The sequence below is a fragment of the Schistocerca americana genome, unplaced genomic scaffold, assembly GCF_021461395.2.
Source record: "Schistocerca americana isolate TAMUIC-IGC-003095 unplaced genomic scaffold, iqSchAmer2.1 HiC_scaffold_51, whole genome shotgun sequence".
Taxonomy (NCBI): Eukaryota; Metazoa; Arthropoda; class Insecta; order Orthoptera; family Acrididae; genus Schistocerca; species Schistocerca americana.
This window is the reverse complement of record NW_025726247.1, coordinates 284,586-296,208: the sequence shown is the minus strand read 5'-3', so window position 1 is coordinate 296,208 and position 11,623 is coordinate 284,586. Positions and strand designations below refer to the sequence as shown.

Here is an 11,623-nt window from a genome sequence, read left to right as displayed (position 1 = left end):
AAGTGGCTGAAATGTGAGTCGTGGGACAAAGAGAAAGAGAGAGAGAGAGAACACACAGACAGCACCATAAAGCATTCCCCATCTCTTTCTGCACAGAATGCACCACACTGCTGCCTTCTTAAGTGCACCCCAGTATAATATGTTGTTTGGGAATTGGGTGGTAGTTATCACCATTGCCACGACCTCCCCTTATATCCACTCCTACAAGATTGTGAAATCTACAGCCACTGAGGAGATTTATGTGAGATGTTCCTATCAACTTTGTGTAATATTCATATTGCACACTTCTGCAGAAAAAACAGATTTTCGACCTTAGCTTAGGAAAGAAAAGAATCATAACAGATCATTAAGGTTCAAAGAACTTGTCTTGAACACTGTAAGGGATCCGTGATCCCACAAACAAAGATGCTAGTATCTGACGCCCAGGTCGATAGCGGACAGGAGTAGATTGTCGAGCGCTGCAGTAGGCAGTGAGACTAGTGCTGAGTGCGCAGTAGTATGGTAGAGTGTCAAGTGAGAAGTAGAGCAGGAAAGACGGGCAAGAATGGTGGTTGAGTGAGTTGTAAACGGTAAAATTCACTGGAGTATGACGAGTGAGCACGTCCCCCTGATCGTCGTGGGGTTGACTCTCACTAATGCCGATTCGCAAGTGATAAGAAACAGAAAGTGACAAGTGCCGAATTACGTGTTTCACGTCAACCGTGTCGGCCAGCAACAACCATGGATTACAGTGAGGATTGTTGTGAATGTTAACCATCAGTATTGCGTGTGACAAAGTACTGAAAATCAGCAATCAATAAAAAGAGATAACCACAATTAGACGTGTAAGGCAAAGGTAGCAACTGCCTCAGAATTTGTGTGTTAGTAGGAAATATATATCAGTTGTACATCACAACCTTTGTGATTCTTAACAATAGACAAACTTTCAATCATTAGCTATTCCGTCCCAGAACAGCCGCATTCGGTTGAAATACTCCTGAAACCACAGCAGAACAACCAATAGCCTTTCATCCATTAAGCACACGGTCATATATCATAATAATTAACTGTTTGGTGGCTTCGGTAAATTACCCAAAATCCAGTAAAGGAATTAATCGGGGGTGTTTCAACATGAATGCTTAAAAATTCTTTTGTAGTTAACCTATTTTCAGATTATGAAGAGTTGTTTGTTACAGCTTGTATTTTTGTTCCAGGTGGCCCTGAACTTGATGGCTGTAGTGATGTCATGAAGGCACAAAGTCGGAAGTTGTTAAACCTTCAGAAACAAGATTTTCAAAAGTACTTCTTCTCAGATACCAATATTTCGCCCCTGTTTGTGTCGGATACACAGTTGTCTCAGTTGTTGTCACGTAATTTGAGTGTAGTGACTGAATCTAGAAAACAGTTTCTTTTGCTTCCCTGTGCCCCAAGCATTATGTGCAATGCAGGACTCCTAACAAAACAAACACACAGAGCACAGCCCTCTGTCTTCTCTTGCCGTTTCTGCAGTTTGGGAGCACAGTCCGAAAGTCGGACTCATGTTGACCGGTCTGGCAGGGCGAAAATGGTCAACGTGGGTTCGAAGCTGGTGACAGAACGGACTGCTACAGCACGAGCAAAGGTTTTTGTGGGACCCAAACTGATGAAACTCATACGAGAAAATGGCCTGAAGGTACTTAGCATTGCTCGCCTGGCGGGAATTGTGGGGTCCAAGCAGACGTCCAGCCTTATCCCTCTGTGTCATAACATATCTTTATCCTCTGTGGCTGTGGACATTGAACTGGACTCTGCTCTCAACTGTGTGATTATAACTGGCACGGCAAAGTGTAGAGGGCAGACGGGCATGGAGATGGAAGCTCTCACTGCTGTATCGGTGTCTGCCTTAACAGTGTACGATATGTGCAAAGCTGTGAGTCATGACATTGTGATATCTGAAATAATGCTTCTGGCCAAAAGTGGGGGAACTAGAGGAGACTTCCACCGGACATGAGCATCTGTGTGGGGCAGTGAAATAAGTTAAGTATACCTGGTGTGATGTAGGCAAATTTCAAAGTCTGTTCATAGTTATCATAAATTATATACACATCGAATTGGCCTGAATATAAGTTGCACCTTTAATTTCGAAAAAGAGAGAAACTTAATTAAAAATAATTTGTCAAGTTGCCCATTTACAAAAGCTTTTCAAAATGTGATTTACCCTTAACCAGTTTTTTTGTAGTACACTATAGATAAATTACACACAAAAACAAAGCTTTCAGTTGCAGTTTTCATGTAAGACACTCTTAACTTCACTAACATTCATTGTTTTGTCACTGTCAGTATTTTTGTCACTCTCCTCCCAAAGTACAGTGCCGTCGCTACAATCCCGGGCATTGCATGGGCAGCATTTCTTGAACCGTACCTTTAAAAAGCACATCTGTTAGATGAATAACTGTGAGTTTGAAATTTGCAACGTAACTGTACCGAATTCCAAAATTTTCTCTCAATGTTGTGCTTCATTGGTGAAGAATAAATTATATTCTTTAGTTAGAGAAAAACTGTGCCTGTTCCATTGTCTAAAATAGTGAAACTGTGAGAATGGGAATACAGAGGGGTCCAGAAAAATGTAGACTCTCTTTGATAGTCAATATTGATGGAACAAAATGGCATAGTGTCAAAATTCTTGCATGGGAGGAAGATCATTTTGTGTGTTCAAAGTGACACCTGTTAGCAGCCAAGCAACATCAATGTTGCTGAATTGTTGACTGAAGTACAGCTGTCAATGTTGCCAGTGTGGTAGCTGCACAGGATGTCTTGATGGTTTCTCATATCTCATTCAGTGTAGCTGGGTTCTGTTGGTAAACTTTGTTTGTCGAGGTCCCCCATTGGTAGAAGTCGAGAATTGTAAGGTCCCATGAACTTGGTGGGCACTTGACAGTTCCTCTTCGACTTATCTGTCGTCCAGGTATATTTTCATCTAAGTAGAATCTGATATCTCTGTGGTGGTGAGGCGGAGTACAGTCTTGTAGGTAAAAATCTTTTGTTTCCAAACACCACTTGGATGGCTAATAAAATCAATGTTTGCAGCATATGATACACCTCACCAGTTATGTACCTTCAAAGAAGAATGGGTCAGAGAAACAATACTATGACGGACCACACCACACATTAACACCAAGTGAAGTAACATGTTTGTCCATGTGAACATGAGGATTTTCAGCAGCCCAATACACGCAGCTATGACAGTTTACATTACCATTCAGGTTGAATTGTGCCTCATTAGGCCAGATAACCTTCCCTGCAAACCATTCATCTTCGTGAAGCATGCCTTCAGACCACTCGTAGTGCTCCATCCTTCGATTCAAGTTGTCCTCATTCATAGTGTGAAACAATCTTGGAATGTACACTTTCCACTTTGCAGTCTTCAGAATTTATCATGCACTTGATCAGCTTATCCCACTTCCCCATACACAATGCTTCATAGATTTTTGAGATGATCTAGAAAAATGTTGCAATACAGCAGTGCTGGAACCTGGAGGTTGATGTTGTTGTTCAGAGGACCTTTCCTTGTGCACATTTTAAACAGCATTGTCGGCTTAAAATTTATACCAAATACAATAAATTGTTGTTTCAGTACAGCCTTGCATTGCTCAAACAATAGTTGTACTTCATTCAGTGCTGCATTGTCATCTGCTGGAAACCCACACGACAAGATGTGTTGGGAAAACAGTGGTTTATGCTACCACTCAAAATTGCAGCCATATAACACTTTGTTCCAAAGGTAATAACTATCAGAGAATGTCTACATTTTTCTGGATCCCTCTGTAGTCACTACCTAAATGGGATAGCAACAAAGAGAATGTTTGCATTGCTACATCATACACAACAATTGAATTACAAACTGTAGTGATATTTTTGTTTCATTTCAAACTTAAGAAAAAGCACTACAGTTGAGGTTTCTATGATTCATAAAAGTCCCAGTTTTTATGGGAGATTTTTTGTAGAAATGGTGTATCTTATATTCAGGCCAGTATGGTACCCGTTTCCATCCTGTTTTAAGTCTTAATTCAAAATATTTATCTTTCTTTTTCCAATACCTGATCAGTTTGAGAGAGATATTTAAAACAAAAAATAAGCACTAGCAAGTACGTTAATTTGCTATTGTTAAAACTTTATCTCGTGCATGTTCTCTACAATTTTGATATGACACCACCTGCACTCTTATCTTGTTGCCAGTAAAAAGTGAGTAAGTAGGTCATTAAACTCTCTCTCTCTCTCTCTCTCTCTCTCTCTCTCTCTCTCTCTGTGTGTGTGTGTGTGCCCTCCCCCAGCTGTGTGGTAGTGTCCTCTGTGTTGCTCTATTGTTTCAATTTTTGATGGTCCCGTGCTGTGAAAAGTTGAGGTGAAGTGTTCATTCTTAAATAAATAGTGTGTATCAGCTCTTTTCTCCTAGGATCATATTGTCATTGCTGTGTTCATTGAAGTAAAGTGACACTTTTATAACAGTTCCTAAAAGGTGCACCACTTCATTGACACTTTTGCTCAGGTGTAGAGCATATTGGCCAGATTAATTTACATGTTTCAGCTTTACACTGTATGGTATCCTCTTTTTTAAAGGCCTATTATCTTTCTTGTGTGTGACTTGTCCAGAAATTGAAAATGTTTTATTTTGTAAGTTACCAATCCAGAACAGGTTTCTGTCAATTTAATTCTTCAGGTTTTTCCAGAAGTTTGCTGAAATTCCCGAGTTGTCCTTTGCACAGTCGGACATCATTGTCTTCCTCGCATATTTCGGTGACATTAGTTGTTGCTTTTACAAAGTGCTACTTGAGACTGACCGTCAGATGGAGCAGGTCTGTAATTTGTTCCCTCTGCCTTCGTGCTTCATCTGCAATCTGCTCTGACTGACACCATCCTCGGGTATCCGTGTTGCGTGATATTCCGAGTGTCATCTACACTCACGGGCACGATTCTTGTGTGTTATGTTTTCAGTCCAAGCTGGTTGGTAGAATTCTGTTTGCGGGCTGTCCCCGTTTGGGGACAAGGATCGGCAGGGCATGAAACCCTAATCTTTCATCTTTCAGTTAACTCAAATGTCGAGTGTCACTTTTTTCATGTACTGCGGTTACAAATATAAGAAAATACAAAATGAAAATTTCTCAACATAGTCATGTTTCTTTTCAGTATGTTACTCAGATCAGTACACTGCAATGTAAATATTCCATTAAAATAATATATTTTTGATTGTTTCTTCAGTCAAAGATGCATTGCCTTTTTGACTTAACAATCAATGTCAAATCATTGTCCCTAAAACAATCCTGCAGGGGTTTAACAACGTGAGACCATGGCTTTATGGAGGATCACCTAGAATTACCTGCCGTCTTTTCTGACATGATTTTAAATCAATGCTATCATCACTGTTTCTTTTGCTTAGGGTTTTGAGTCTAGGAATGATGCAAACAATCAGCAGTTTATTTCTTTGTTACGTGATCTTGTTTTCTCCTCCCTAGCCCCCTTTCTTCTTTCATTTGGTAGCCTCGAGCAAATTGAATATTCCTGCTTTTGTTTGTATTTATTAATCTGTTTGTGCCTCTAATTCTTAAAAGACTTCATTATGACACTAATAATCTGAAACAGCAAATTTGGGGAAAAAGAGCTGCATTCATTTATGCTGTTGTAAAATGGAGGAATTGGTTGTAGTTGGAAAAAAATCTGCCTTTTACAGCTGCTGATTTTTGTCATTTATTTTACGTAGCCCACCCATGATCTACAATCAGGTCTTCCTTTTTATGTTGTATTTTTTATAAGAATGTTGAAACATAGATGATTGTTATGCATCTTTGCAGCACCTAAACTTGAATATTGTACTTAAAAATGTTATTTGTTGTCTTTTTTAAATTAAATTGTTATGTTTAAGAAGTGAATTAAATAATTGTTACCTGTGACATAATTTTGTAGCAGCTAAACTTAGATGCTGGTCTTCAATATTTTAATTTTTATAGTTTGGGGTATGATTGTTGTAATTAGAAAATGAATGTGTGCTTTGTGCACTATGTTGTTACAGTAATTTGGAGTTTATTTTGTACATCATCTGGTGTAAATTATAAGAATTTAAGCAAAAACTTCTGTCTCTCAACAGATTTCTTAATAACACTATTCCAGTAACTGGATATGCATATTGAAATATCTGTGTTCTATATTATATTCTATGACCTGTACCGAGGCAATATTTTGCGGTTGCAAATTTTCTTGACTATTATTAAGTGTGTGTGTGTGTGTGTGTGTGTGTGTGTGTGTGTGTGTGTGTGTGTGTGTGTGTGTTGCTTATGCCCTACATACGAGTCCTCCAAGCTACTGATGATCTGACTAATGTACGACATGCCAAAATGCTACGGCTGCATGGGGAGATACAATTAAATCCCATCCCCCCCCCCCCCCCCCTCTCTCTCTCTCTCTCTCTCTCTCTCTCTCTCACTCTCTCTCTCTCTCTCTCTCTCTCTCTCAAAGATCAGCAGGTTCAGGAATCTAACACAGAAAGAATTTAATCACGGTTTCTTTTTCATCTCTATCATACAATGTAGTCCAATTTTTTGCTAATACAGAAATAACATTTTGTGATTTATGTAGTGTACTCTTCAAAAGATCTAATGATGTCCTCATTCCTTTCTTATAAACAAAACAAGAAGAAACTGACAATAATTGTCATTAAAATAAAACACAGAACAGTGTCTCCATAGCATCAATGAGCACATCCTTTCAGCACCTTTGACCCAGGCAGTGAACACAGCAGCGGTCAGTCTATGACTTGCAGCAGGTGAATCCCAGTCAGCTGCATTGCTCATACACCCCACATAAATAATAATAAACAAAATCTAACAATACACATAACCAAGGCTTGATTTGTGACAGTATACCGCTGATGACAAAAAAAATTAGACCCAAAGATTTTGAGATGTGATACAATAGAACTTTTGCTCTAGTTGAAGCGGTAAGATACAAATGTTGTATTGACACTGTTAAAAAGCTCAGAAAAGTGTTATAACTTTTTCAGAAGTCTAAATCAAACTATGGAAACTCTCGGTAGGAACTTAGAAATATAGGAAATGATAGAGTGCTACTTACCATAAATACATGTTAAGAAGTCTATTTTTTTTCTTTTAACAAATCTAGCACTGCATATTACTGCCAAATTAGTCATTACCTATGATTGCCCCAGTGGCAGAAGTATGTATAATAATGTCAAAACGTTTGTGACACTACACACTAGGAGAAGCTCAAGTTTCAGATACACGTTGATTGCGTTCTTGATGATGCTATCTACATGTTCATCCACACTCTGCAAACCACTATGAAGAGTATGACAGAGGGTACATCTCACTGTACCAGATATTAAAGCTTGTTCATGTTTCCTTTCCTCCATCTTGTACTTCAACTTTTCTTCCTTAAACTTATCCTGTTTCTAACTACTCTGATTTGCTTTTGTGGTTAGTGTGAATTTAAACTCAGTTGCCATAAATATCTAATATCTTTTATTGAACAGTGAATGGATTATTTTATATTTCATTTAATGCTGTTCTGCTCTTTGTTACGGCACAAATGGTGTTCCCTACTTTTGTGCAATTTTCACACAACTTGAAAAAATGGTGAGATAAACAACTAGCTTCATTATTTATTTATGTTTTGAATGTACCACTAATGTTTTGAATGTAACCAAAAATGCTTGTTGTTGTAAAATATACTTTCAACTTGCCTCCTTCACTAGCTGAAAACCTTTTTAGTTTCTCATGTTACCCCTGATGTCTTCTTTTTGGTTGATTCATTTATGATAACATTTTACTGTCCTGAGTAGTACCTGCGTATAAATATAATTTTATTTTTATTTTTAGTGATGTGCGTTTTTATGTGCATATTCTTTCAGTCCTGTGTAATGTGAGTCTCTGTTTAATGGTATCGTTATGTTGTCTTCAGACTTAAAGAATTGATGTAGAAATTTATAGTTTTCAGCATGTGGTTCAACAGATCCTTATTGTGTTCCTAAATTGGAAAAGTGCTAAAAACAGAAACTAGAAAATAACTGTATAGAAATTTTGGACCACCATTGGTTAAATATTTTATTACCAACCCAAGAAATAAATTGGGAACAATGTGCAGCATCTTATTCAGTGTAAAAGAAAACTCAAATTTAGTTAAAAGTGGACCACTTGAGTTTGCTAAAGGCATAGAATCGTGTGTTTCTAGTGTTCTTAAATCCATTCAAAACCCTCGAAAAGAACAAAAAAGTAAGAGAATATAATATTGAACTTACAGGCCTAAGTCTGGAAACAACATTATAATTGTGTGTATTTGGTTTTGTTTCTATGCTGTTGACATCCTGTACTGTTGATTTGAAATTATATGTGAGAGTTGATGTTTGGAAGCTAAATGCAGGAAAGAAGACCATGAAGTGAAATCCACCCTTCATGTTCTCAGTTGGCAGAGAATGTGGGCAAAGAACTGGAAGTCTTTGAGGTACCAAATTGTCAAGGGCTGTGATATTGCCCTTTTAACGTCACTTAGAGTAGACATAGTTCTCTTAGTCCCAAGTGTAAGACAACATTTTTGGTACCTTACAATTTCAGTGGTTTCCATTTACAATTTCTGTTTACAGTGCTCATCATCAAATGTTTTGGTGTTGTTATTTGATTTCATATAAATAACATAGAGGTAGTTATCTTACATACTATTATGTTTCTGATAGCTTTTTCTCACAAAGCATACTTTAGGCTCGTATTTTATTGTAAAATATTGAAATTGACAGACATAAAGACTTGCATTTTCTGCATGTCTTCTGTCACCAGTTTTGCCTCTAATATTGACTTCAAAGCAGAAGTGATCGGCATAGAAAATGATGGAGTGAGGGTGGAGAGGGAGAGAGGGGGGGGGGGGGGGGGGGAGAAATGTAATATTGAAACTAAAATCAAGAAAGAGAGCAGTCAATTGAGGATACAATGAAACATTTGGGACCTCATTAACTGCAGGATCATTCTAGTAGAATAGAATTGTATAAAAGATTACTGCCAAAGAGAAGTGTTAGAACTTCAAGTTTAACACATATATTTAGGAACAACACAACAACACATATAAGTCACTGAGTAAGTTGACCTGTGTACAAGTCGGCATTCGATTCAACACTAAGTCTCAGTCTAGCGGCCGCTGCTCGGCTGGCCGCTTAGGTGGCGCAGCTGCTGCATGGCTGGCAGACAGCGCCGCACGTAGAGGACGCGTGTAATTGCGCGGCAGCACTTTGAATAATCGGCGAGTCACAACATTTTTCCCCCCTTTGAAATTGTTGCACTGGTCTTGATGGAGGTGTCCTGGAGATGGCTAACGGCCATAGGTGTTCTTTAACTCGCCGTAAAGTCTCGAGGAGGAGGCTTCCCGTACGGACGGAAGTGTCCCCGATGATAACGGGTCGAGATGACAGGAGACGTGGGTGATGTGTCGGCATCCATTGAAGGAGGAGGCGAGTAGATGTACTCTGACAGAGGATGATCCTCCGGTTCCTGCATGGGCACGTCTCCTGGTGGCATCCGTTCTGGTGCTGGCATCGCGATGACGGTGAGAGGGCTGCGTTGTGAGTATTGAGAGATGCCAAGATCCCGGGCATCAGGTAGAGCCAAAAGTGGTGTGGCAGCATTCGGAACAGGCATTGCTGGCACCCGAGGCTGAAGCTGGTCCGAATGACGCACTGCAACACCCGTGTCCATCTGGATTTCATACAGGCGTCTACCATGGTGTCGTAAAATGCGGCCCGGGCTCCTTTTTGGCCGCCTGCCATATCCGCGTACCCAGAAGAGGTTGGCGGCGGTGAACCGGCCAAGGGAAGGCACCCGCGGCCATGAGGAGGGAGGCCGCAGAAGATGAAGTAGCGTGCGGGGCTGTCGCCATGTAAGAGCTCAGCCAGGCTGTGATCGCCCATGGGGGTGAAACGGTAAGACGCCAGGAACTGGAGAAGCGCATCATCATCAGCAGAAGAAGTCAGAAATTTCCGCATCTGAGCCTTAAATGTGCGGACCAGCCGTTCAGCCTCACCGTTGGATTGTGGATGGAACGGCGGGGCCGTGACATGAGTAACGCCGTGACGAGCACAAAAATCTGCAAAGTCGGAAGAGGCAAATTGCGGACCATTATCAGTAACAAGAGTAGAGGGGAGGCCTTCCAAAGAAAAAATGCGGGTGAGAGCACTGGTGGTTGCCGCGGTGGTAGGTGACGTGCAACGGACAATGAAAGGAAAGTTAGAGTAGGCGTCAATTACAAGGAGCCAATAAGTACCTAAAAAAGGTCCCGCAAAGTCAGCATGAATGCACTCCCAGGGCTTCTCAGGCGAAGGCCACGGTGACAAAGATGACTTCGGGGCAGCGGCCTGTGACGCACAAGGGCCGCAGGCAGCCACCATGTGTGCAATTTCAGAGTCAGCGCCAGGCCAGTACACATGACGGTGCGCCAGAGATTTTGTGCGAGACACACCCCAGTGCCCCTGGTGAAGGAGGCGCAAGACCGCAACACGCATAGATGCAGGTACCACTACACGCGGTGAAGCATTGTCAGTGGAGAGGAGGATAATACCATCCCTAGCCGTAAGGCGGTAGCGCAAAGTGTAGTAGTTCCGCAACGGATCAGAAGTCTTAGCGGACGGGCGATCTGGCCAACCCTCCTGAATACAGCGTAAAACCCGGGAGAGGGTAGGGTCAGAACCCGTAGCAGCTGCCAGCCTGTCCCCAGTGATGGGGAACCCGTCCACAACCCGCTGCTCGGCAACATCCAGGTGGAAACACAAAAGTTCGTCCCTATTGAATGCCTGATCAGGACCCATGGGAAGGCGAGACAAAGCATCAGCATTCGCATGTTGAGCCATTGGCCAGAAATGAATCTCATAATTGAAACGGGACAAGTAAAGAGCCCAACGCTGGAGGCGGTGTGCAGCCTTGTCGGGAAGTGACGTTGATGGATGGAACAAGGAAACAAGTGGTTTGTGATCCGTAACAAGATGAAATTTTGAGCCATAGAGAAAAACACCAAACTTATGAAGAGCATAAATAATGGCCAAAGCTTCTTTCTCAATTTGGGAATACCTTTGTTGGGCATCCGTGAGCGTTTTGGAGGCATCAGCGATGGGTTGTTCTGAACCGTCAGAAAAATGGTGTGCAAGGACTGCACCGACCCCGTATTGAGAGGCATCTGTGGCAAGAACAAGATGTTGGCCAGGTCGATAAGTAGCCAGGCATAGTCTTTAATTTCCGGAAAGCCGCATCACATGACGCGGACCAGTGAAAAGGCACGTTTTTATGCAACAGGGGATGCAACGGCTGAGCCACCGACGCCGCAGATGGTAAAAACTTGTGATAGTATGCTATTTTCCCCAAGAAGGCCTACAGTTCCTTAACAGATGTAGGGCGAGGAAGGGCATCGATCACAGCGACAGTGTGTTGAAACAGACGAATACCATCGCGAGAGAGTTGGAACCCAAAGTACGTTATAGATGCCTGAAAAAATTGTGATTTCTGAAGATTACATTTAAGACTGGCAGTCTGTAAGACATTAAAAAGTGTGCGGAGATTTTGAAGATGTTCGTCAGTGGTGGAGGCAGTGACAACAATGTCGTCCATGTAATTGATACACCCAGGGA

The 11,623-nt window shown here is 41.2% G+C and overlaps 1 protein-coding gene across 1 annotated transcript; it reads left to right on the top strand.

The window, feature by feature from the left end:
- Window positions 1-1,543: 1,543 nt before the first annotated feature.
- On the top strand, window positions 1,544-1,969 carry LOC124585873 (molybdenum cofactor biosynthesis protein 1-like). The gene has a single exon (XM_047131397.1). The coding sequence runs from the start codon at window positions 1,544-1,546 to the stop codon at window positions 1,967-1,969; it is 426 nt and encodes a 141-aa protein (XP_046987353.1).
- Window positions 1,970-11,623: the final 9,654 nt, after the last annotated feature.